The sequence below is a fragment of the Cydia splendana genome, chromosome 21 (assembly GCF_910591565.1).
Source record: "Cydia splendana chromosome 21, ilCydSple1.2, whole genome shotgun sequence".
Lineage (NCBI taxonomy): Eukaryota > Metazoa > Arthropoda > Insecta > Lepidoptera > Tortricidae > Cydia > Cydia splendana.
In genome coordinates this window covers 4,806,847-4,833,407 of record NC_085980.1, presented here as the reverse complement: position 1 = coordinate 4,833,407, position 26,561 = coordinate 4,806,847, and the positions used below count along the sequence as shown (strand labels likewise).

At 39.4% G+C, this 26,561-nt stretch overlaps 2 protein-coding genes across 3 annotated transcripts in view; both read right to left on the bottom strand.

The window, feature by feature from the left end:
• LOC134801266 (protein phosphatase PP2A 55 kDa regulatory subunit) overlaps positions 1-26,561 on the bottom strand; it is a 98,345-nt gene that overhangs the window by 52,621 nt on the left and 19,163 nt on the right. The gene's annotated exons all lie outside the window — the stretch shown is intronic.
• On the bottom strand, positions 15,905-20,477 carry LOC134801357 (uncharacterized). The gene is made up of 3 exons (XM_063773897.1): positions 19,666-20,477; positions 16,404-19,068; positions 15,905-15,976 (listed from the first exon to the last, which is right to left on the bottom strand). Exons 1-3 carry the CDS (start codon positions 20,475-20,477, stop codon positions 15,905-15,907), a joined length of 3,549 nt encoding a protein of 1,182 aa, XP_063629967.1.

The following is a 26,561-nucleotide window of genomic DNA, read 5'->3' as shown; positions in this document are numbered from 1 at the left end:
GAAAAGATACATCCATGTTGTTATATGTGACGTCCCAGGGGTAAAGGTGCCTTATGGCGGTTGGCGCTTACGCTATTATTAACTTCGCTCCAATATTATTGCGGCGCTATGCGACGTAAGCGCCAGCCGCCATAAGGTACCTTTTTCCATGGAACGTCACATATGAAGCGCCATTGCAATTGAGTCGTTATAGATAGATACAGAGGCATTACAGTACTGTACGGTCACCACACGGGATTGTTATGCTATTTAGGGTTCTTGCTAAATTGGAAATTCTATAGTGTAAGTATTGAACAACCAATTTAGCTAGGACCCTAAATGGCGCAACAATCGCGGAGCGTGATGGTACAAATACTAAACTAAATTTATAACTAGCTTAAACCTAAAATAGGCCCTTGAGGCATTGTACCAATGATGCTGGCGGCATTTCCTCGCTGTATCGCAATGCTGATACGTTGTGCGAGGAAGCCGCCAACTCTTCGGTCACCACTGTCACCAATTACGTCAACCAGACGCTTTTGAGTCATTTAGAATCAAAGTAAGCTACATCCACTTTTTACCTGTAGATGTTGATGTTGCCGACTTTGCTTCTATAATGATACAATTTGCAATAGTGTAGGTATATAATATATGCTACCGTAAAAATATGTACTTAAGAGCCAACAGGAGTGGTAATTTCTCCATACAAACGTACTCCTCGTTTTCCTCCGTGGTTTTTGAAGCTAGAGCAATGATTTTTTCAACACAGATTAATATTGTCAATATCTGTGTCGGACCGTTTTGCTTTTTTTGATATTTTTGTTTTTTAAGGCGCTAGAGCCCATCAAAAATGGCCAAAATGGCCTAATTGACTATGCCGCAATGAGAGGCGTGGCATTCAAAACTGATATCAATTAGCCAAAAAAGCAAAACGGTCCGACACAGATAATTTCATAATCATTTAGATTTCCAAATTTGGTTACGATCTTGGTTAAGTTTTGGAGGAGGAAACAGAGGAGTACGAAACCTAGATTTTTGAGATTTTTACGCAGGATTTTTCGCCTTGTCCTTGTCGCACTACCTACTTTTAGGTGCCGCTTCCGTTCGCGAGACGGGTATATTTACCTAAAATATTTAAAACTCAGCTCCTGTTTCGTCTTAAGTTTTATATGTGGTGCGGCGGGTGAGTTTCACGAGTTTATTATATATTATATGCCAATTACATAGGATGACTCACGCTAGACCGGGCCGGGGCCGGGCCGGAGCTTCCGGCGCTTCGTTTTCAATGAAACGCACCACTTGATCACCGATCAGCCGTCATAGAGAATTACATGTCAGACGCCTCGGTCCGGTCTAGCGTAAGTCATCCTTAACCCTTTAACCATTTGTCATTCCTTCCCAGTCATTCAATTTCGAACCATAATTCTTATAGTAGAGATGCGTTTTTGTTTTAAGTATGATGGCAAGTATGTTGTCGCTACGGACTAGAGGATTAAATTGGAACCAATAACTACACATACCTGTAGGACGTTTTAGGGGTTTCAACATTTCATATTAATTATACCTAGATTTAGGTAAAATAATAAAAGTCTAGGCCGGGAACTTAAAACCGGGACATAGAGCCAATGACCCCGCTTCGCTGTCACATAAATTATGAAACGGCTTCTCTTCGCACAGTAGATCGGAATTTTCTTGGTGAAAATGATAAGAGAAATACATTTTCTCGTAATTGCTACTGAAATGATCAAATTATAACTACCCACCTCACTTTATTGAACGAAGGAAGAAATCAAATTAGATAGGTAGACCTTTATTTGTTTTTGGGACTAAGCTGTTTTGATTAATAAATTAATAATTATAAATTAATTATTAATTGTTTCAAATAAAGACAATGGCATTAGAGTTAGACCAAGAAAAGTCTGCAACGATTTTGATAGCACACGTAGTGCAAGTGTTATTTTATGTCATAATTTCATAGAAATTTGACGTTAAAAAAATAACACTTGCACTGCGTGTGCTATCAAAATCGTTGCAGACTTACCTGGGTCTAACTCTAATGCCATTGTCTTTATTTGAATATAATTAATTAATTAATTTATTTATTTATTTAATCTTTATTCGTATCAAAGACTTATCTCGGTCTGACTCTACGAAATTTAACTGTAATAAAACCAAAGCTAGTTTTTGGTGACCATTCATGCATGAAGTATCAATATAAACTGTCAATAAATTAGGCCAGTCGCGCTCTGTTGAACATTGCAGTTACTAATATGCTGTCATATAGCATGAGGAAACAATAAGGTTGAAGCCACAGAGAACCCATAACAATCACAATGGCATGATATCATTGAATGGCATGACGCGACAATGTTGTGCCTAAGATTCAGTTTCGAGGCACTCTAGTGTGTCAGCCAAGTCATGAATTTGCTAATCAATAATCTTTAGTAAACACAGTCAGCAGCAGAAGTTGCAAAGCGGGCGAGGTGTTCAAAATTACCTTGACACGCTCTTACTCTCTTAACAATAAATTCGCGCTAAGATCATTTTGAACACCTGGCCCGCATAGCAACTTCTGCTGCTGACTGTACCAGAAACTTGTCGGGTACCTACGTGACACTTCTGATGAAGTTAAAAAGCTAATATTTAGCATGTTAACGTTTGATAACTTAGCTTTAAATTCAATGGTATAATCTCCAATCGCAATTAAATCTAAAAAATCACTTTACAGTACATATGGTCCTATTTTCCCGCACTAGTGCGTAAAATAGCACTTTTCGTGCGTATGCCAAAAGTTTAAAGGGCCATATGTACAGTCACCTGCAATAATATGTTACTCTTCGAAGGCCGCAAAAATATGTGACACGCTCTTATGGCTCTACAAATAAGATCGTGTTAGATATTTTTGCGGCCTTCGTTGTGTAACATATTATTGCAGGTGACTGTACTGTGAAACGTTGTACGATACACGTGCGAATAGGTAATTAGCAACTCGTGTCGATTTATAACACTCCCTTCGGTCGTGTTTTAATTTATCGCCACTCGTTTCGAATTTCCTCTTATCCGCACTTGTATCGTAAATAACTAACTATTACTTTCAGTTGATTCCACTCTAAGATAGGTACTGAAATGTGCTAAACAAGGTCATGTTGAGCTGTATTTTTTTTTCATATTTACTGTAAGTAAATAAAAGTAAAACTGAATACGTAATTCAATTTTTGTCACTTTATTTTAGTTACGTAGAAATTTACATATTTACAAACGGCATCTATGTCTGGATCACCCTTTAGCAGTAGGGTATCGAAATGAAAGTATTCTTTGTTACTTCGGAAAATTTCCTGAAACATCCGAGAACTTTTCCAACTTTTGGAAACTTTCCGCAACTTGCACCTATATACTCTGCACGTCTGCACCAATTCAATCCCATTTCGTTTTTGCACCTTTTGTGACTTGGCCTGTTTTTTACGTGTTGTGGTATGATTATGAGATGGTATCCATAATGTATGATCCATATTACATATACAAAATGAGTAACTGTGAAAGTACGGTTATTTATTGATTTTACAGTCCAATGACCGGCCAGAGCGTTGTGTTTTACATACAAAACTTCTACTCGATCTATTTTCTTTGTATTTATAACAATTTTTAGCAACGAAACTAGTACCTATACCAGGCGGCTTAGCACGGTCCCGTTTTTATCCCTTGTCACCATGCCTGTCACGTTCTAACAAGTATGTAAGTGCGAAAGGGACGCGCATAGTGATAGTCGATAAAAATGGAACCGTGCTGAGCCCGCAGATGGATATAGTTACATACATATATTATATACGTAAATGTTATATGTATGTAATTTGTGCGTTTTGTTTTTAAATGAGAACTTAATTTCAATGGTGGGAGCGGACTTTTGGATGCGGGTTTGACGGTTTGCGTATGATTTTTAGGGTTCCGTATCCAAAGGGTAAAAACGGGTCCCTATTACTGAGACTCCGCTGACCGTCTGTCTGTTACCAGGCTGTAATCTCATGAACCGTGATAGCTAATAAGCAGTTGCAACAAAATAACATAAAAACAGAATAAAATAAATATTTAAGTGAGGCTTCCATACAACGCACTTGGCCGGTTTTTAGTCACACGAGACTAAAAAATCATACGCTTATTGAAGTTAGTTAAAAAATAGTCAAGCCAAACGGTTTTGAGTTGCAGGGCGTGTCAAATAAATAACTTACAATAAAAATATTACCCTACGCCTTCTTTGTATCGCAATAAATCGTGAAAGTGCGCAAATATAACTGTACAAGAAGTATAGCAGGCAACTACGAATTGCATAAGTAATACTGCACGCAGTTTAGCTCAAATAGTTCTATAGTAACGATTGTTCAGTTTGCGTCGTTGGCATTATTCGAACTGAATTACGTTCAATTGAAACAAAAATACCTGTTACTTTGTCAATATGCGAAACAATAACGTGCTAGTCAATTGTCGACCCGTTATACCTATACTAACTTCCGGATTTTTTTTACAAGCAATTAATTAGGTAATTTTCACAACATAATAATCATAATCATAATCATGGTTTTTTATAATGTTTTTATATGTATTTTTTATTTTACTTTTATATTCATATTATAATGATATAATGTAAACAAGAGCGAGTATATGGTCTTCAAAGCGGGAAGCAAGTGCCCATCACACATCCCACCCATTTGTTTGAATGGCATGCAACTGAAAAGGGTTACCTCTTTTAAATACCTTGGGCACTTGATAACCGCCGATTTCCGTGATGACGCTGATATCGAGAGGGAGCGGAGGGCCTTGGCCGTCAGGGCCAATATGATAGCTCGCAGGTTCAGCCGGTGTACAGCGCAAGTAAAAATAACATTATTTCGAGCGTTCTGTACATCGCTGTACACCTGCAGCCTGTGGACTCGATATACGCAAAGGGCTTTTAACGCCATGCGCGTACAATATAATGACGCGTTCAGGGTACTGTTGCGGCTGCCTCGGTACTGCAGTGCGTCCGGCATGTTCGCTGATGCTCATGTGGACGGATTCCATGCGACACTGCGCAAGCGCTGCGCCGCGACGCTCCGCAGGGTGCGCGACAGCCGCCACAGTCTCCTGGCCGTTGTTGCTGACAGATGGGACAGTGGCCTGATAAGGCACTGGTCCTCTCTGCATTTGTCATTAGTACCTAAGATAGTCATTTAAGTTTATTTTTAAGTTAACCGTAGCTATAAGTTTTTAAATTGTTAAGATGTACTAACAAAATATGGACCATGTTTGTCTGAAATAAATGCATTTTTTTTATTATTATAAAAACCCTAGCCTAAGAAAAATGATGAATAAAGAGATAATAATCATAATCATATTTATTTGCAGAAAAAGGGTTAGTTATAGGTCTTAAAGTTAGGTTAGTAATGATCCACAGAAAACTACATTCTACAACATTTATATAAGGTGAAAATAAATATGCAAACTATAACAAACAACTACCAAAAGTACTAAACCCGTCACGTGTTTCACCTCTCCACGAGGCATCAGCAGCTAGCCAAGATGTCAATCGTACATCGACAAACGTCAAACGAAAAGAAAATAGGTATCTGGATGAGGGGTCATCCTAAAGGGGCCCACTGATTAACAGTCCGCCGGACGGTATCGGCCTGTCAGTTGTTCGGAACTGTCAAAATTTTGTTCTAACTGACAGGCAGATACTGTCCGGCGGACTGTTAATCAGTGGGCCCCTTAACACAACGCGACTACGTGAGCCGCGCGATTGTCAATTAGGACTACGAGTAGATATGCCACGAATATTCGGTATTGGGCCTATTCGGCCACTTTGCCGAATATTCAGTATTCGGCCGAACGTTGCCTACTATTCGGCCGAATATCTGTTGCACCTACCTAAAAAGAAAAATTACAATATAAAAGTAACCAAGAACTATATTCAAAATTTAAAGTTTATTCTTGGAAAGTTTTTAAATACGAAAAGAAAATCGAAAATCCAAGCATCAATATGAAATACATCAGTGGTAGAGCCCTTACAAAATATGTGATCCGGCCTATAAACCTATAGTTCGTTTTTTTAGCATTAGAAATAAGGTAAACAATCTTGACGTGTCTTAGAATTGAAAAACACATTTTAAAAATAAGGTACGGCAAATATGTAACAATTATGAATCTAATACGATCTTTTATATTCTTCTGCTTTCATAAGTAATAGTTAATTAGTTATTGATTTTTATAAAGCGTTTTTCAAATAAAAGACATGTCAAGATCGCTTACCTTCTTACAAGTTCTTTCTAATGCTAAAAAAAACGACCTATAGTGATGCATTAGTTAGTATTCCTTGCCAATACTACCAATGTGAGTGCCAACTACATTTGTTTACATTGTAAACAGTAATCAGTTCAATGATTTTCCGGACTGCAGTTATTTTTAATCCTGACGATTGTGTTCGTTATATAGAAGGAAGTGTATATAGATTATAATTTATAGTCATTTTAACACAGCCAACTGTCAACGTATATTTAAGGTCACTGTGTAACTGTGTCATCATCATCATCAATTGCGTCAATTGTGTGTTACTTGTGTTAGACGACCGAGCGAAGTGAGATTTTAGGGCCAACTATAGGCATAGGGACTAAGGAGTAGGGACCCATAGTTGATTATAAAAGAATGATGTTCGTAATTATGTTTCTAAGTTTCTTAGAATAAATCTTGACTAATATTGATTTTTTTTAATGATTTGGTATATTTGGTAGCGAACGTAGTACTTACAACCTAGATATAATTTTTAAATTTCAACGTATTGAGTTGCTTATGATGGTGGAAAGCAGTGACAGAATAATACACGATTGATATACATGCATCAAAAATGAAAACATGTCACAAGAACAAAATTCAAATATCATAGACAATGTGGACAGCCAGCACTTTCCAACAGCTTAGAGCATTAGACCTATGTACCTAGGCTGTATTGTCAATGACCAGGGTGATCACAGCGATGAGATCAAGTGCCGAATAGAGCAAGCTCGTAACACCTTCCTGAAAATAAATCATCTTCTCTGCAACCGGTCCCTCCGAATCTCTACCAGGGTGCGATTAGCACGGTGCTAATATGTATTTTCGGTTCTACTGTATGGTGCTGAGTCATGGACATTCACTAAAGCTATAAGTAAACGTCTAGAGGCGTTTGAGATGTGGGTGTACAGGAGAATACCTACTGAAAATCTCATGGACGGATAGAGTAACTAATGACAGCGTGCTGCAGAGAGTGCAAAAGAAAATAATTTTTTTGGATACTATAAAGATTAGGAAACTGCAGTACTTTGGTCATGTATTACGAAATGACAAATACCACCTCCTCCAGTTGATAATACAGGGGAAAATCCAGGGAAACCGAAAATGTGGAAGAAGACGAACATCGTGGCTCAAAAACCTCAGGTGCTGGTTCAAGATGAGCACCAGATCGCTGTTTCGAGGTGCAGCGTCAAAAGTGAAAATAGCCCTAATGATAGCCAACCTCCGGCAGAAGACGGCACCATAAGAAGAAGATGAAGAGCATTAGAGTTGAGAGCGTTAGAGATATGATGGTGAAAATGTATGTAGTATATGTTACGAGCTAGGTCTACTTTCGGGCTTAACTACTAATTGGTACAAATGTATTTATAGTCCATATGTGTTCAAATTCACTTACTTACTAAATAAACCTTTTCAAGTTTTCATGTTTTCACGAGTCGAATAAATAAATATAAATATTATAGGGACATTCTTACACAAATTGCCTAAGTCCCACGGTAAGCTCAAGAAGGCTTGTGTTGTGGGTACCTAGACAACGATATATATAATATACAAATACTTAAATACATAGAAAACATCCATGACTCAGGAACAAATATCTGCGCTCATCACAGAAATAAATGCCCTTACCGGGATTTGAACCCAGGACCATCGGCTTCACAGGCAGGGTCACTATACCCACTAGGCCAGACCGGTCGTCAAATAATTTCACTACTATTAATATGTATAATAAACACAAAACTAATAACTTGTAAAGCCTTTGAAGTCGGTAAGCAACGGATTTAATTGAGTAATTATTTGCTTTTCGGTTGAAATTGAATTCAAAATTTTAATCGTGTTTGGGATGTAATTGTGTATTCAGTATTCATGAAATTCTGATAAGACCGATTAAACTATTAAGGTTAACAATGTTTTCGTAGTAACAGAGATGTTGACTGACAATTCAATTCAGTTTCTATTGGCTATAAATTAGTCTTATCCAATCATATCTTATTTTTTTCGATATTTAAAAACGATATCTTTGGAGGGCTATATTATGAAATACTAAGCAGTGACGCCACTCTCCTAAAATGTAAAATTAAACCTACTTACCTACTTGTAGTTTTTCCGATTTACATATTACCTGATATTACTTACCTGTAGGTATGTTTTTGTAAATCGTGTCCGAAAATGACCAAAGTTTACAATATTGTAGAGTTATAATTATTAGTAATTTGTATATGCATGTATAATTCATTCTTTCACACTTTTATGGATCATTATAATGCGATATTCACCTCAAAATCGGTCGTAGTTAGTGGTGCATCAGTTTTTAGTGAGTGGGCTACTGCGGACTTACATCAAAGAAGACGTGAACTGTACGCCTTATATGAGGAACGGCGGTTTAATCAGAGTGATGAATTTAAAGAACATGTGAAGGAGTATTCGAAGAAGTTTAAAGTAGATTGTCATATAGCTAAGCGAAATTATCTAAGTCAGAAAATAAAAAGTAGTTCCGACATTGTTAAAGCAACCTGGAAAGTTATAAATGTGGAGACTGGTCGCTCGAAACATACAATTAAAGAACTTAAACTAAACATTGATAACAAAATTATAGATTCCAATTTAGAAGTAGCTACAGAATTTGAAAAATTTTTCACCGAGGTACCAGTATCCACAACTAAGGATTTAAATTCATCACCCTCATCTGCTGTTACATTATTAAAACATAACGCTCCAGAGTGTTGTGGAGACCTTCATTTTGAACATGTTTGTACCTCAGATGTAATAAAGGCGTTTAAATCAATTAATGTCAAAAAAACTAATGACCTCTGGGGAGTTTCTGTCCATGCTGTCAAATCCTTAGTAGAAATTGTAGCGCCTGACTTGGTAGTTATATTTAACAACAGTGTTGATTGCGGCGAGTTTCCTGATCTAATGAAACATAGTAAAGTAATTCCTTTATTTAAATCTGGTAGCAGCTCTGACCCCACTAACTTTAGACCGATATCTGTGCTACCAACATTTAGCAAGATTTTTGAAAAATTAGTTCTTTCTCAATTAGTACGACATTTTAACGTTAATAATTTGATGCATAATAAGCAGTTTGGTTTTACACGGGGTCGCTCAACAACCGATGCTGGTGTTGAGCTAATTAAGCATATTTTCGATGCCTGGGAGGAGTCACGAGATGCTTTAGGTGTCTTCTGTGATTTATCTAAGGCCTTCGACTGTGTTTGTCATGAAACATTAATCAGGAAACTTCATTATTACGGAGTTAGAGGATCGGCACTGAATTTACTTAAGTCCTACTTAAATGGTAGAATACAAAGGGTCGATGTGAATGGACAGCGATCACCTGGGTCATTGGTCTCTATGGGTGTTCCACAGGGGTCAATATTGGGGCCTTTCCTGTTCCTTATCTACATAAATGACTTGCCATTCCTTATTAAGACCCACCATGATATAGTATTGTTTGCAGACGACACCTCACTTATTTTCAAAGTCAAACGACAGCAACAAGCTTACAATGATGTAAACAATGCTATTTCAAAAGTAGTAAATTGGTTCAATGTTAATAATTTACTGTTAAATGAGAAAAAGACTAAATGTATTAAGTTTGTCACTAGTAGTAACGTAAGGCATGTGCAAACAAGTGTCATTGTGAAGGATGAGGAATTGGAATTAGTTGATAGTACAGTTTTTCTTGGTATAACTTTAGATTCTAAACTCCAGTGGGGTCCCCATATTGCTACTCTTTCGAATAGACTGAGCTCTGCAGCTTTTGCAGTGAGCAAAATCCGTCAGTTAACTGATGTGAAAACAGCTCGATTAGTATATTTTAGTTACTTCCATAGCATTATGGCATATGGTATTTTACTGTGGGGCGGTGCTTCAGAGATAAATACCATTTTTGTTCTGCAGAAGAGGGCTGTAAAAAGGGCCCAAAAGAATAACACTCTAATGACTGTACAATAATGTTGTAGTGTTTATAATAAAGGGTAGTTTTAAAACTAGTTAAGCAAGTCAGTCTGTAACCGACCAGTACACGCTATACTGCTATTGCTGTGTTTTATTCTGAAACCTATCCTGAAACATCTCAGTGGCGACGAAAAAAGAACATACGCGTATAAAAAGTGAAGTTTTTATGATAAAAGTCAGTTATACACAAGTGAGAAGATGTTAGCAACGAATCTGGTGTTAGGTAACAGCCCGACGTTCGACCACCGCACGCAGGAGTGGGCCATATTTAAAAGTCGTTTTGCTCAGTTTTGTTTGGCGAACAAATTTACGGAGGAGACGGATAAATCTGGTGCTACACGTCGAGCGGTACTACTTTCTGCCCTGGTGGAGGACACTTTTCGCATCGCAAAGGACCTAGTGTCTCCAGCTGACCTAGATTCGATCAGCTATAATGACCTCATTGCGAAATTAGACGGACATTTTGAAGCTAAGCGATGTGTTTTCGCCGAGCGATATTTATTCTACAAAGCGGAACAGCGTCCCGGAGAGGAATTAAACGACTGGGCGGCGCGTGTGCGCAGTCTGGCGCAATATTGTTCGTTCACTACGGAGCTCGACTCCGCGCTAAGAGACCGTTTTGTGCTTGGACTAGAAAACAGGAAGGAGAAAGAAAAACTCTTTTCCGAAGACCCAACTTCGTTGACTTTCAATAAAGCCCTGCAACTGGCGCAAAGCGTGCGCTGTGCGCGGCTGGCGGTGCATGGCAACAACAGTACGGTCAGCGCCAGCGCCGGCGCATCTGCAGATGTGTTCGCGCTGCGCCCCGCCGCGGAAGGCGATAAGAAAAAAATAAAGTGTAGTGCATGTGGATATCACGGACATTCCAAAGAACAGTGTAAATTTACTCAGTATTCGTGTAAAAAGTGCGGAAAGAAAGGCCATCTGAGCCGAGTGTGTAAATCTAAAATTAAGACCACAAATTTCCTAGCCGAGGATACTGACGATATCTGCGAAGGTATTTATGATTTTTTTCCTATCCGATCGGTTAACGGGAAACCTATGATGCAATCTGTGTTGATTGATAACAAGTCGATTTTGTGCGAAGTTGACACCGGTAGCGCAGTGTCCGTGTTACCCGCCGATGTTTACTCAAAAACATTTAAAGTAAATTATGCCCTATGCAAGTGTAACGTAAGGCTCAATTGTTACGATGGTAATAAAATCACACCTGTGGGTTATATCTTATTACCGGTTAAGTTTGATAATCGTATAATTGAGATTAAATTTTTTATTATTGCCACGATCGATTCGCATATATCGCAATTGCCATTGCTAGGACGCGATTTTATTAGCAAATTTGACCTACATTTGTGTAACCTTAATTGTCATAGTATAAAAGAGGATCCGATGTTAAAAAAATTGCACGAAAAGTACTCGGAGGTATTTTCGGGGGAACTTGGCACATTTACTCCCTATAAAATTCATTTAAAAATTAAAAAAGATGCCGTGTTTAAGTTTTGTAAGCCTCGGACGGTACCTTTAGCGTTAAAACCTAAAGTTGAAACTGAATTGCAGAGGTTACTAGATTTAGGCATTTTGGAGAAAGTCGAACATTCCGATATAGCTACGCCAATTGTCCCCGTGTTGCGTTCGGATGGAAATATTCGAATCTGCGGTGATTACTCGGTAACCTTAAACAACATTTTATTTATTGACAATTATCCGTTACCACGAATAGAAGATTTGTTTTCTAAATTGCATGGCGGGGTGGAGTTTTCCAAATTAGACCTTTCCAGAGCTTACAATCAGCTGGTTCTAGACGAACCGTCGCGAAATTTAACCTGTATAAATACCCATAAGGGGTTATTCCGGTATACCCGTTTAGTTTTTGGCCTATCCAACGCTCCGTGCATTTTTCAACAATGCATGGACAAACTGCTAGCTGGCATTGAGGGCACGTGTATATTCTTAGATGATTTATTAATTACCGCGCCAAATAGGGAATCTCACGTGGCTAGGTTGGAACAAGTTTTAAGTAGACTAAAGGATGCCGGGTTACGCGTGAAACAGGAAAAATGTGATTTTTTTTAAGGATTCCGTAGAGTATTTAGGATTTGTTATTGACAAAAATGGGTTGCACAAGTCTAAAAAGAAGGTAAATGCTGTTCTAGAATGTCAACGACCTAGGAACGTCACGGAATTAAAATCTTTTCTAGGTATGCTAAATTATTATAGGACGTTTATTCCTAATGCTGCCAGTATGTTAAGTGCATTAAATCTGTTGTTAAAAAAAGATTGCAAATGGCAATGGGGCGAGGCTCAAAACGAAGCTTTCGAAGCAATAAAAAAGGAGCTTGCGTCTGATAAGGTATTGGCTCACTATAACCCCGATTTGCCAACGATTGTCACTGTGGATGCGGGTCCCAAGGGTCTGGCAGCCTTATTGGCTCAAACGCAAGCGGGTGGCACCGAGCGCGTCGTGGCCTACGCATCTCGGTCGTTATCTAAGAGTGAGCAAAATTATGCTCAAATTCAAAAAGAGGCGGTTGCTATAATTTTTGGAATAAAAAAATTCCACCATTACTTGTACGGTAGGCCTGAGCCTTTTATTTTAAGGACTGACCATAAGCCTTTAATTTCGATTTTTGGCAGCAAGAAAGGCGTACCGGAGTTCGCGGCTAATCGATTACAACGATATGCTCTGTTTTTATCGGCGTATAATTTTAAGATCGAGTACATTAAGAGCGCAGATAACGTAGCCGATTTCTTATCACGCGCAATAAAAGACTCGCAACTGGTTGCTAATGAGGATAATTTAGTGCAGGATGAAGCATTATTTATTAACTTCATGTATCACGACATTCATCCTATTTCTGTGGAAAATATACAAAAAGAAACTCTTAATGATCCCGTATTGAGCATAATATCAAAATATATTTTGCATGGTTGGCCTAGGAAAGTAGTTGATAGAGACCTTAAGCCATATTTTAATTGCCGTTTGCAGTTATCTTTAGAAAAAGGTTGTCTAATGAGGGGTCATAAAATCATAATACCCGTTATCTATAGGGAACGTTTATTGAATGAACTTCATAATTCACATTTTGGAGTGGTTAAGACAAAAAGTAACGCGCGTAAATATATGTGGTGGCCAAATATTGATAAACAGATTGAGGAAAAAATAGGTTCTTGCGCTATTTGTTCTTCGATCCGCGCTGCGCCACCGCGCGCACCGCTCGCGGTGTGGCCGCGGCCGCGCGCGCGCTGGCAGCGCCTGCACCTCGACATGGCGGAGCTGGCAGGCCACCGGGTGCTCGTAGCAGTGGATGCGCACTCCAAATGGGTGGAGGTTTATTTTATGTCCAGTACCGACTCGGCGAGCGTTATAGCGAAACTATGCGATATGTTCGCTAGATTCGGTTTAGTTAGAACGTTAGTAACGGATAATGCTACCAATTTTACTTCGGCGGCATTTGAGGACTTTTGCAAAAGTAATAACATAAAGCACGTAACAATTGCGCCTTACCATCCCGCGTCTAATGGTCTAGCGGAAAATAGCGTAAAGTTCATAAAAAAAGGTTTAAAAACAATCTTAGCACAAAATCTATCTAAGGTCGATTTTTACAATAAAATAAATTATTTTCTTTTTGAGTACCGAAACTCTGTCCACGGTACGACCGGACACTCCCCCGCCGAACTGATGCTAGGGCGGCCGCTGCGCTGTCGTTTCGATTCGCTCGTGCCGACATCCGACGACGTGGCCGACGTCAGTCCGTCAGTATCCTCGGCTGATAAAAACGTGCTCCAAAAACAGATCTCACAGCGTAAATATTACAATGGAAGGAGGCAAATTAAATTTAATGTCGGAGACTGTGTACTCGTAAAATCATATTTTAAAAATGGCACTAAACATACATGGTTAGAAGGAACAATTTTAAGTACCATCGGCTCGTCAATGTTCATTGTTTACATTAAAAGTCTTCAAGTAACAGCTAAAAAGCATATTGATCAGCTGCTTATGTACAAAGGCAATAAGGCTTTGGAAGACGACGGCTACGATGGCGATGTGCCCGTTCTACAACCCAGTGAGCAACGTGAGGAGGTGCCCTCCGAAACCGCAGCACCGCCGCCGGCGCCGCTGCCTGCGGCTGCGGGGGAAGAGGACGACGACGCCGACATGTCCGATTGCTCGTTTTCGAGTGTCGTCTCACAAACGTCATCGCCGCGGCTTCAGGGTACCACGGCTGCCCCTGAAGTACCACCTGTTTCAATTACACCCCCCGGAGTATATGACGACGAGCCGGCTGAACCAGATGTTTTTGTGCGACGATTTCCATTAAGGAGCACAAGAAATCCAAACCCCGATTATTAATACAAAAAGTCGCCTCAGTGTTTTACTTACAATTTGTTATTAGGTGTATGGATAGTTTTACAACTATTGGTGGAGGGATGTAGTGTTTATAATAAAGGGTAGTTTTAAAACTAGTTAAGCAAGTCAGTCTGTAACCGACCAGTACACGCTATACTGCTATTGCTGTGTTTTATTCTGAAACCTATCCTGAAACATCTCAAATGTATAATTTCGTTAGAGGTATAACTGTTCTAAAAGCTTGACAATAATTAATATTAGCCAGACGTCATGTTTTGTAGAAAAATCTTAATACCGCGAAGTAGGAAATTTAACACATGGTACAACGACATCTAGCGGGTAATTTGGAAACAAAATTAACTTCTTGCAAAATAATCCTAACAAATACAAACAGAAGTTGGACATTCCGCCCACCAAGGACAATAATAACACAAATGTCCTTATTTCCGCCCACCATGAGACAACTAACTATGACAAAATACAACAAAACTTATATCATGACACAGTGAAAGGAAATTGCAACATGTGATATTCAAAATGTAAACAAATAACTCAGCACACTGAAATAACTTTGCATTTAAATTGAACAAATGATACCAAATTAAAAACTTCAACTTGCATTTGGTAAGAAACAAAAATACAAATCTTAACTAACACTTTAAGTTTCTATTGGCAAAAAACATAGTTTGCCAACAGGTCGTTTAATAATATTCCCTTTACAACGTAAACTAACTACTCGAGTGATTCCATCCAGACCTGGGTGTTTATCAATGACTACACCGTACAACCATCTTGCTGGAGGCAAATTATCTTCCTTTACTAACACCACACTACCTACTACTGGCTCGGGCGTTTGATGGGCCCACTTATAACGGTGGTAAAACTGAGTCAGATATTCACGCGACCATCGGCGCCAGAAATCTTGAACTATTTTTTGTGTTAGCTGCCATCTTCTTAAACTACCTACATTAGTACTTTCATAGTTGGAATCTGGCACAAGTACTAGGGGCTCTCCAACCAAAAAATGTCCAGGAGTGAGTGGTATAGGATCATTACTGTTGCTACTATTGATTCTTGACATAGGCCTTGAGTTAAGGCAAGCTTCAATTTGAGCTAAAACCGTTGCCATTTCCTCAAATGTCAAGGTGGAATCTCCAATCACTCGTTTAAGGTGATATTTCGTGGATTTGACCCCAGCCTCCCAGAGGCCTCCAAAGTTTGAAGAATGTGGAGGAATCCAATGCCAATTAGTGGAGTTTGTAGCAAGCTGATCAGCAATTTCCACAGCCACGCTTGATCGTTCTTCGGCGTATAACTGCTTCAGCTCACGAGCAGCTCCCACGAAGTTCGTTCCATTGTCGCTCCACAAATCAGCGCAATGACCACGACGTGCTGTAAAGCGTTTAAATGCCGCAATAAATCCTTGAGCTGTCAAGTCACTGACTGCTTCAAGATGTATTGCTCTTGTCGCCATACAAATGAAAAGGCAGATGTAGCCTTTGTAAGAGCGGTGACCTCTTCCCTTTGAGGTGCGCATGTTTATTGGACCAGCATAGTCCACACCACTCTGAAAAAAGGGGCGATTGACAGTTCCTCGAACTGACGGCAACTGTCCCATCAGTGGATGTCGCGATGCAGCGGCATAGCGAGCACATGTCACACATTTGCGAACGAACAACTTAACCGCATTGGTTGCTCCGATTACGTAATATTTGGATCTCATGTAATTGAGCATCAGTTGCGGGTTACCATGCAGAGTTTTTTCGTGCGCATTGTCTAAGATTAAAGTTGTTAAGTGTGACTTATGTGGAATTATTACTGGATGCTTCATCTGTTCACTAATTCCAGCGTGCTCTAATCTTCCACCAACTCTTAGGACACCATCTCCATCTACAATCGGGTTCAGTGAGGTAAGTTGACTTTTCTTATTAACCGTTTTATTTTCTTTCAGGTTCTTCAACTCCTCTTTGAAATGATTTCCTTGCACAATCTTTATACACATTTTCAAAGTTTCTTGGATTTCACTGCTTGTTAACCACAGACTTACTTTTTCTTTTCTAGCACATTTCAAGAATCGTTTACAGAAAGCCAGAACGCGTAGCAGTTTCCACAATTTAGAAAACCTTGAAATAAGTGTTTCTTCGGCATCTGCTGTGACATCATCATTATCGTAAGTATTCACGAAGCATGCTTTAGTGCTTCTTTCTTCTAAGTTCGTATCCTTTATGTTTGGTTTTTTATAGTTAATCTCCTTATTTTTCAGCCACGACGGACCTTCTATCCAGAGCTCTTCATTACTCAGGTGTCGTGTACCTCTAGATGCGCAGTCTGCAGGATTATCTTTCGACGAGACATGGGACCATTGGTGCGGCTCTACTGACGTTATTATTTCAGATACACGGTTGGCGACGAAAGTTTTCCATCGATTTGGACGACTATTTAGCCAAGAGATGACTACTGTGGAGTCAGTCCAAGCACGAATGTTCGCTTTGCTGATACTCATAACGTCGGCTACTTCAACCAGCAATTTAGTGAGTAACACAGCCCCACACAATTCCAGACGTGGAATAGAAATTTGTTTAATTGGTGCCACTTTCGTTTTAGACGTGATCAGTGACACGTGCACATTTCCTTCTTCATCTATAGTCCTTAAGTACACAACAGCAGCAAACGCTTCATTAGAAGCGTCGCAGAATCCCTGAAGTTCCGCAGTTACATTGGAACTAGCATGGTTCCATCTGGGCAGCTTGAATTCGGTAAGTTGGTTTAGACTTTCTCTGTAGTTTAGCCAATCCTTCATTAATTGTGGTGGAACTTCATCATCCCATTCAATTCCCGAAAGCCACAATTTTTGGATGAAAATCTTGGCTACTATGATCACTGGAGCCAACCAGCCGAGTGGATCGAACAGCCTTGATATGTCAGATATGACACTTCTCTTTGTTACAGGTACTTTGAGTGGAGGAAGTTGTACCGAATACTCAAATTCGTCATTTCGGCGGTTCCAGACGAGTCCCAGAATTTTCATGACAGCATCTATCTTTAGCTGGAGACTTCCTTCCTCTTTGACATCAGTTTCTTTCATGTAACTTATTAATTCTTCATTGTTACTGCTCCATTTCTGTAAATCGAATCCACCTTTTTTTAAAAGTTCATTCATTTCTTGGTATACTAATTTGCCTTCTTCCACAGATTCACAGCCTGTTAACAAATCATCTACATAGAAATGCTTGAGGACCCTATCAGCAGCGTTTGGATACTGTGCTCCTTCATCGTAGGCTACTTGCTGAAGAGCACGCACTGCAAGATGAGGTGCTGAGGCCGTACCAAAGGTGACTCGAAGCAGTCTCACGTGCTTAATCTTCTCCCCCGAGTTTTCACGCCATATAATGCGTTGAAAATCTATATCGTCTTGATGAACTTTCACTTGCCTGTACATTTTAACAATGTCTGCTACCAGGCATATAGGGTGGCAACGCCAACGAAGAATGGTGTGACGCAAAACAGGTTGCAGAGTTGGACCTACTAACAGGTCTTGATTTAAGGAAACGCCATTAGAGCCAGGACAAGACGCGTCATACACGACCCGCAGCTTTGACGTGGATCTGTCATCTCGGATGACAGCATGATGTGGCAAGTAAACTGCATCTGGGTTGTTCTCCTGTTCTGGAGGAACTTCTTCCATGTGTTCCAGCTCAAGGTATTCATTGATGACATCCGAGTAGCGTTTCTTCATTTCAGCATCTTTTGCGAACCTCTTTTCTAATTGGTTGAGACGCCTAGTTGCAATAGGCACAAAGTTTCCGTGTTTGCAACTGGGATCTTGATCACGAAATGGTAGTTTCACTATGTATCTACCGGTGCTATCACGTTCAGTGGTAGCCGCAAAAAATTCTTCACATTTCTTCTCGTCTTCAGTATAATGATGCTTGAGATCTGTCGTATTGTGGTCAGCCTCGAGCTCCCAAAATTTCTTGAGCAGCTCATTTTCATCTAAATGAATGTGGTTAACGCTAACGCTTTTACGAATTTCCGACTCACCTAAGTGAGTTGGCCCTGAAACGATCCAGCCTAAAGACGTTCGCTGAGCGATGAGTGCTCCCTGTGGAGCTTTGATCATGTTGTTTAAAAGTATTTGACCGTACACCTCTGCCCCTAACAGCAAGTCGATTTTGCCGGGAATGTTGAATGTGGAATCTGCTAAATCTAATTTAGGCAGTTCTGACCACGAATCAATGACGATAAGTTTTCTCGGACGATTCGATGTTACCTTGCCCAAAACATGAGCATGCACGTTCACTTCAAAGTCAGGTTCTAGGAGTGATGAAATTTTAACTTTTACCACCGACTTAGAGTTCACAGGTGAACTCTCTTCACCGCCTAGTCCCGTGACAGTGCTCTTGTGGGAAACCTTGTTAAGTCCGAGCAGTTGTGCTGCAGACTCCGTTATGAATGAGGCTTCCGAGCATTGGTCGATTAAACATCTGAGGGTTATACCTGAACCTGTTTTCGACTGAGCTTGAACCAAAGCCGTTGGCAAGAAAACTTGTCCACGACTGGTCGAAAAACACGTTGTTACATTATTGGGCTCATCACACGATGATGATGGAGCTGTTGTTGCGTGTGCAACAATATCGCCTTCAACCGATTGAGTAGGTTTGACTTTAGAATCGGTTGCTTGAGTGCTAGTTTTTGGGTGCAGTAAAGAATGATGTTTGCGCTTACAAATTCGGCATCTAGTAGATTGGCGACAGGAATATACGTTGTGACCTGAACCTAAGCAATTAAAGCAAAAATTACCGGACTGGATGAAATCACGTCGAGCATCAACATCGATTTTTGCAAAACCTTTACAATTACACAATTTGTGATTCTCTGAACAATAGCCACAAGAAACTTCAGTTACATGATGCACTTTTAAGTTGCTACTAGATTGTGCGTTGGGTTTCTTTGGAACAAAGCTTGTCTTCGATGATTTCCCATCCAAAAATTCTAATGCCCTAAATCGGGTTTCTAAAAATTCTCGAAGTTGGCTAAGTGTGGGCAAATCATCAGAAGACTCGCTAACCTTAAGTTCCCACTGTTTCCTAGACTCGTTGTCTAATTTAAGACAAATGATATGAATCACAATTATGTCCCATGTAGTTGTGTCGATGCCTAAGTTGTTCAATCCATCTAAACACTCATTCGTAGTGTCCAGCAATTCTTTGAGTGCATTCGCGGACTCTGTCGTAATATTCTTCTGACTCATGAAGCGTTTGAGAATGCAGTTGGAAAGATACTTCTTATTGTTATAGCGCTTTTCCAATTTTTCCCAACAGGCGCTGTAATTATCTTGCGTGATCTGTACGTGACGCAGAAGCTGTTCAGCTTCACCGACTAAATAACCTTTCAGGTAGTGCAACTTTTGGACGTCATCTAAATCTTTATTCTTATGGATGAGCGACTTGAATAGATCTCTGAAGCTAGTCCACTCAGAATAATCCCCTGAAAACGTAGGAATCGAAATCTTTGGTAGCTTTACCATCACCGACTTGCCTTGGCCAATATCTGACTTATTCCCAACAGTGGTAGACTCAGTGTTCTTTCCAGGAATTGACGCGTTTAGTTTATTTAAGGCAGCCTTAAGATCCGACTTGTAATCCATGAATAACTCTTCCGCACTAGAATATACGTCTTCAGTTACATACTCTGTGAACTCAAGTGTAGTAGACTCTTGAATGATTTGAGTATGAGTTGTCACAAACTGATTCCACAAAGATTCTAAGGTTTCTAATCTAGTGCTAAGGTAATCTGCAGAGTTAAGCCGTTCCTTAGGCGATTTTTTAAAGTTAGTTTTAGCCTTATCAATTCTCAAATACAAATCCTGCTGCACTTTTATAAGAGCCTCCATGATAAAATTTTCTAAGTGTTTGGGACTTAGCACAATCTAGGCAAAATTGGGCGTGGATTCCCCGTCGTTCCACTTTCTTCAAAACTATTCGAAGTCCAAACTTGCTACGAATTTTTCTAAGTCAAAACTTGATGAAATTTTTCAAAGTCCAAATTCCTTGAAATTTCACTAAGTCTTTGACAGTTGCACTACGTAATAATTTTAATGTACTCACGGTTGTCTTGACACTTCACTACGTCACACATATAATCCGCTTACGTCATACTGCTGCATCTCACCGTGCATTGCTTACGTCACACGTTGCTCCGGAACATAGGCTCTTCCCGCCTTGACACCGCTGACAGCAATCCACTGCCTTAGCCGGCGTCCGTTGGCCCGAAGATTACCGAATCCACTTAGCCGAACTCATCCGGTTCGAAGGACCATGTAAAAAGGGCCCAAAAGAATAACACTCTAATGACTGTACAATAATGTATAATTTCGTTAGAGGTATAACTGTTCTAAAAGCTTGACAATAATTAATATTAGCCAGACGTCATGTTTTGTAGAAAAATCTTAATACCGCGAAGTAGGAAATTTAACACATGGTACAACGACATCTAGCGGGTAATTTGGAAACAAAATTAACTTCTTGCAAAATAATCCTAACAAATACAAACAGAAGTTGGACAAGGGCTATTCGAGCAATATACAAAATGAACCATAGAGACTCACTTAGAGATAAATTTAAGGAAATTGACATAATGACAGTGCACTGTCAATACATTTATGAGAATATTCTGTACGTACATAAAAATATTGTAAATTTTAGGAAAAATTGTGAAATTCATAATATTAATACTAGAAATAAACATAAGCTCGCAGTGCCCTTCACTCGGCTCCATAAAATTAAAAAATCATTCATGGGTAATTGTGTAAGATTTTATAATAAACTTCCAAACCATATTACTGAATTATCTATTAATAAATTTAAGAATTATGTAAAGCGTAAACTTATTTCTAAAGCTTATTATACCACACAAGACTACATGAATGATATTACAACGTGGGATTAATTGTTATTCGAAATGATTATTTATTTATTAGGTATATTTGATTATTGATGAGGAAATGGATATTCCGATGTAATACTATCTACTTCTTTTGTCACTTATGCTTTTTTTTTGACATTTAGATTTTATTCTAGAAATTCTAGACTAGTATTTTTTTATACAATCTTTTTAATGTTTGACGATCCTTTTGTGAAATTTTTAGTGTTAAATTTGATATGTATAATAATCCAATTTTATTATGGAATAATATTAACATCAATAAATTGCTCTGATAATTAGATTAAGATTAATTACGATTCATAAGAGCTTGTTGCTAGGCCTACATGAATAAAGTAAATTTTGTTTGTTTGTTGTTTGTATGCAAAAGCGAATTGCGAAGCGATTGTGCGAAGTTGCTAAACCCGTACTTCTGCACGTGCGAAGATCACGCGACGTGTCTAGCGAAGGTCACTTAGAGACGTAATACATTGTTGAGGTATTCCCATCTGTTACCACCAATTTGCTACCTCTGGTAACAGCTGGCACATTTTCCCAAATAGGGCCCATTTCTCGAACGATATTCATCATCATCATCATCATCTCAGCCATAAGACGTCCACTGCTGAACATAGGCCTCCCCCATGGACCTCCATACGTGCCGGTTGGAAGCGACCCGCATCCAGCGTCTTCCGGCGACCTTAACAAGATCGTCTGTCCATCTTGTGGGTGGACGTCCTACGCTGCGCTTGCTAGTCCGTGGTCTCCACTCGAGCACTTTTCGACCCCATCGGCCATCTTCTCTGCGTGCAATGTGGCCTGCCCATTGCCACTTCAGGGGCCCATTTCTCGATCGATATTAGTCTAATATTATTAGTGTGTTGTCATGGCAACCCATACGATTTGACAGTTCGTGGTCTAATAATATTAGTCTAATATCGTTCGAGAAATGGGCCCCAGCTTGCGAACGATATTAGTCTAATATTATTAGTGTGTTGCTATGGTAACTCATACGATTTGACAGTTCGTGGACTAATAATATTAGTCTAATACCGTTCGAGAAATGGGGCCCTGATCGCAAATACTGGGAACTAAACTTCCCAACTGTTAGGTAAAACTAAGAGCTCTTACCCACTGACGTCCAGTTTTTAGCGGGTACGGTTTTCTGCAGGGCCCCGTTTTAGTAGTATACGTGCTACTATAGTACGGTTCACACGAGCATTCTATTTGCGGGATACTGCACGCATACTACAGAAAACTGGATCCTGCAGAAAGCCGTATATAACCGCAAAAAACTGGACGTCAGTGGGAAGGAGCTCTAAAATGTGTTGGAAATAGAGAGCTATGTACACTTGAGAACTTAGGGACTAGTTTTACCATCACAATAAAATTGTTAGAGAGAAAAACGTAGTGTCGTTTACGCTCCGTGGCGTAGCGTATTAGTCATTTCTCTCTATCACTCTTCCATATTAATGCGACAGAGACAGTTGCGTTTCGTTCGCTACGAAGCGTAAATGATTGGCACATTGGCTACGCACCCAGGTAAGAATAGCCCTTTTTTATTGTTGTTACGTAAGTCTATAATCGTCATTTGTCACTAAAAGTAAAAAAAGGCGTCATGACGGAAAAACATTAATTTAAAGTAGAATTTACCTCCTAATTTTTACGTTTCATGATATGATAACGTAACAGGTTTTCCCACCGTATATTTGGATTTCAAAAAGACCTAAAAAGAGTAAAAACCGGACAAGTGCGAGTCGGACTCGCCCACCGAGGGTTCCGTACTGTTTAGTATTTGTTGTTATAGCGGCAACAGAAATACATCATCTGTGAAAATTTCAACTGCCTAGCTATCACGGTTCATGAGATACCGCCTGGTGACAGACGGACGGACGGACGGACGGACAGCGGAGTCTTAGTAATAGGGTCCCGTTTTTACCTTCCAAAGTACGGGACCCTAAAAAGCAAGTGAAGCCAAGGTCAAAAGATGCCATTCACGTCAAACGCTGCTGTCTATTTTTTCAACTTTGTTTGGGGTCTTTGAGTTCAGATCATTTATAATAATCTTGATATTTTCTATGTTTTGCAAGTGACACTTCATTATAGAAACCATAGTCTTTAACATCGCGTACCATGCCAAAAATTACTTGGTTTAAAAAAAGGTAATTCTCGACTCCACCAAACACAACTGTCAATCAATCGAAAATAAGTAGTATTTGTTTAGAAAATTATATGAAAAAAACATATCGGCGCAATAGAACTTGACCCATAACTTGAACTCACATCGACATGCTTTGACAACTCGTTATATGTTTAGTCGTAAAAAAATGTAAGCTACCTACTAAGGCCCTAAGGGCCACTTGCGCCATCCTGGGTTAGCCACTAACTCGTCGGTATTAACCGGTTAAACCCGGAGTTACCAGTACAATTGAACCCTGTGTTAACGGTTAACTACGAGTTAAGGATTACTTACGCTACCGGGCCGCGCCCGGGCCGAGGCGTCCGACATGTCATTTTCAATGACGGCTGATCGGTGATCACGTGGTGTTTTCCATAGAAAACGAAGCGCCGGAAGCTCCGGCCCAGCCCCGGCCCGGTCTAGCGTGAGTCATCCTTTAACCGGTTAAACCCGGAGTTACCAGTACAATTGAACCCTGTGTTAACGGTTAACTACGAGGTAGTGGCTAAATCTAACAAGTGGCCCTTATTAAACATTTAAATGCTGAAAAATTACTGGTAAGGGACATTAGAACGGTCTATATGTGTAACCACGCACCGCCGCGACATATTAAATAATGTATGAGATTCTGCAGACTATGGAAATTCAAGTCTAGCACGTGTGTTGTCATAAAATAATAGCTATATTTTAGTATTTAATGACGATTTGGACGTAGGTATACCTATATTTATTGGAACTTATGTATGAAATATCATACCGTAAAGTCTATCGGACAGTCTGGCACATCATTTATTTTGCACAAACCATAAAAATAATGTACAAATAGCGGACTTAGCCTATAATGGCTTTCTCTACCAGTCAACCATAATAGGTACTAGTCATAATGATAATGATGGTAAGAAATCAAGTTTATGTCTTCAATATTGTGTTAAATCAATTTTAGAAGATCTATGAAACGGCCAAGCCATCGTTTTTAGGGTTCCGTACCCAAAGGGTTAAAACGGGACCCTATTGCTAAGACTCCACTGTCCGTCTGTCTGTCACCAGGCTGTATCTCATGAACCTTGATAGCTAGACAGTTGAAATTTTCACGATATATTTCTGTTGCCGCTATAACAACAAATACTAAAAAGTACGGAACCCTCGGTGGGCGAGTCCGACTAGCACTTGTCCGGTTTTTTATACCAAGGTGTAGGGTTGGGGTCAGGTCAACACAAAAAGTTCAGCGGTCTTTTGGTTTTTTGTTATTCTCAGTTATTAACAATGAATGAATGCTAATTATTCTTCTATAAAAACTACGAAAACCCGAATCATAACATGTTAATGAGAAAATGTGTATTTTGATGGTTTCCTTACATTATCAAACTACACAACGGGACTTAATCGCGTATTTAAGTTTTAAGATTTACCTCCGACGTTTCGAGGACGGCGTTGTCCCCGTGGTCTCGGAGAAGACTGGCTCAAGTTGACATCAACCATGGTCTAATAAAACATGGTCTTCTATTCCCAGAGTGACACGGGCCTACGTCACAATAACATTGCCACTTTATTTCAACATAACATGTTACATGGGTACATTATAGCTATGGTTAATAAGTTAAAATATTTCTTTATAATTTTATAATTTTCATTTATAATGTATTTTATCTTAAATTTTACAATAACACGTCATTTTTAATTATTCGTTAGCAATATCTTCCGATTCACGAAAGAAATTTCAGACGTTCGGGTAATTCTGTTTACATTACTGGCAACACAGGATAGCGCTGTCACATTTGACAATTCGGATCTAGATAACTTCATGCCCTGACCGTCATCCTTGTCGAACGCGTGTTAATTGTTATTTCCTTCTCGCTCAGTGTCAGCAGTCGCAGTGTTTTCCAAACTTTTCACGTCGTAAGCTTGGTAATTAATGTGTAACTGTGAATTAGTTTTTTAAACGTTTATCTTGTATAGATAAATAAAGTTTAATTTAACACATTAGATTTGTTTTATTTTACTATGTTTCTACATGAATAACTTAAAATTAATGCCGTTAAAATAATTTTCACCGTTGGTTAAAATTCTCCCACATTTTAAAGTTTGAGAACCTGTAAACAGCATGATGACGTAGGCCCGTGTCAGTTAGGTCATACGCGAATCTCGGAATAGAGTACCAGGCGGAGTATATTATTATACCATGACATCAACATCTTCTAGCCGCGCGAGTTTTTCGAACTACCCGCACTTGGTCTTGTTTATCAGTTTGAACGTTTTGCGCACTAGGGATGTTACTCTGTCGACACACAACACTAACGATATTCGATTTATCGACTGTCGATATTCGTTTCCACCTACATTTACTAATGACTGGATTCCATGTGGATGAGATCTTAAAACCCTCGTCCCGATTAAAATTGCAATGTTTTTTGATTTCAATGGCTTCCCGCACTTTTCTACTGTAGAAATGGCGATCCGTGGAAAGGATTTTAGGGTTATGCAGCTCAATCCAGTGGTTTAGTCCTGACTCCAGCAAATGCTCAGCCACGGCAGACTTGTTCACCTCACGATTTTTGACAGCTGCGATATGTTCTTTAACTCTTTCTGCTATGGTGCGCTTAGTTTCTCCGATATAGCGGTCCATGGATCGTACTTATAAGCGGTCTTTTTATTACTTCCTGGTCTATGGTTTATCAGACAATTAGGTAATGGGGATCGAACCGTTTTGAACCGATGTTAACCGGTTAATAGTTGTAATTGCAGCAATTTACCGATTGGTGTAAATTCACGATACACGAGTATAGCCGGTCAAACAAGTTTGTCAGTAAAAAAAGGCGCGAAATTCAAATATTCTATGGGACGATAACCTTTCATGCCCACATTTTTTAAATTTGCCGC

Excerpts from the sequence above, each read along its gene's own strand:
- LOC134801357 (XM_063773897.1), bottom strand. The coding sequence starts at position 20,477 with ATGGAGGCTCTTATAAAAGTGCAGCAGGATTTGTATTTGAGAATTGAT. Across the intron at positions 19,069-19,665 it reads GACAACGAGTCTAGGAAACA|ATGTTTAATCGACCAATGCT; the intron begins GTGGGAACTTAA and ends TATAACCCTCAG. Across the intron at positions 15,977-16,403 it reads GTGAACAGATGAAGCATCCA|CACGTCGTGGTCATTGCGCT; the intron begins GTAATAATTCCA and ends AACGCTTTACAG.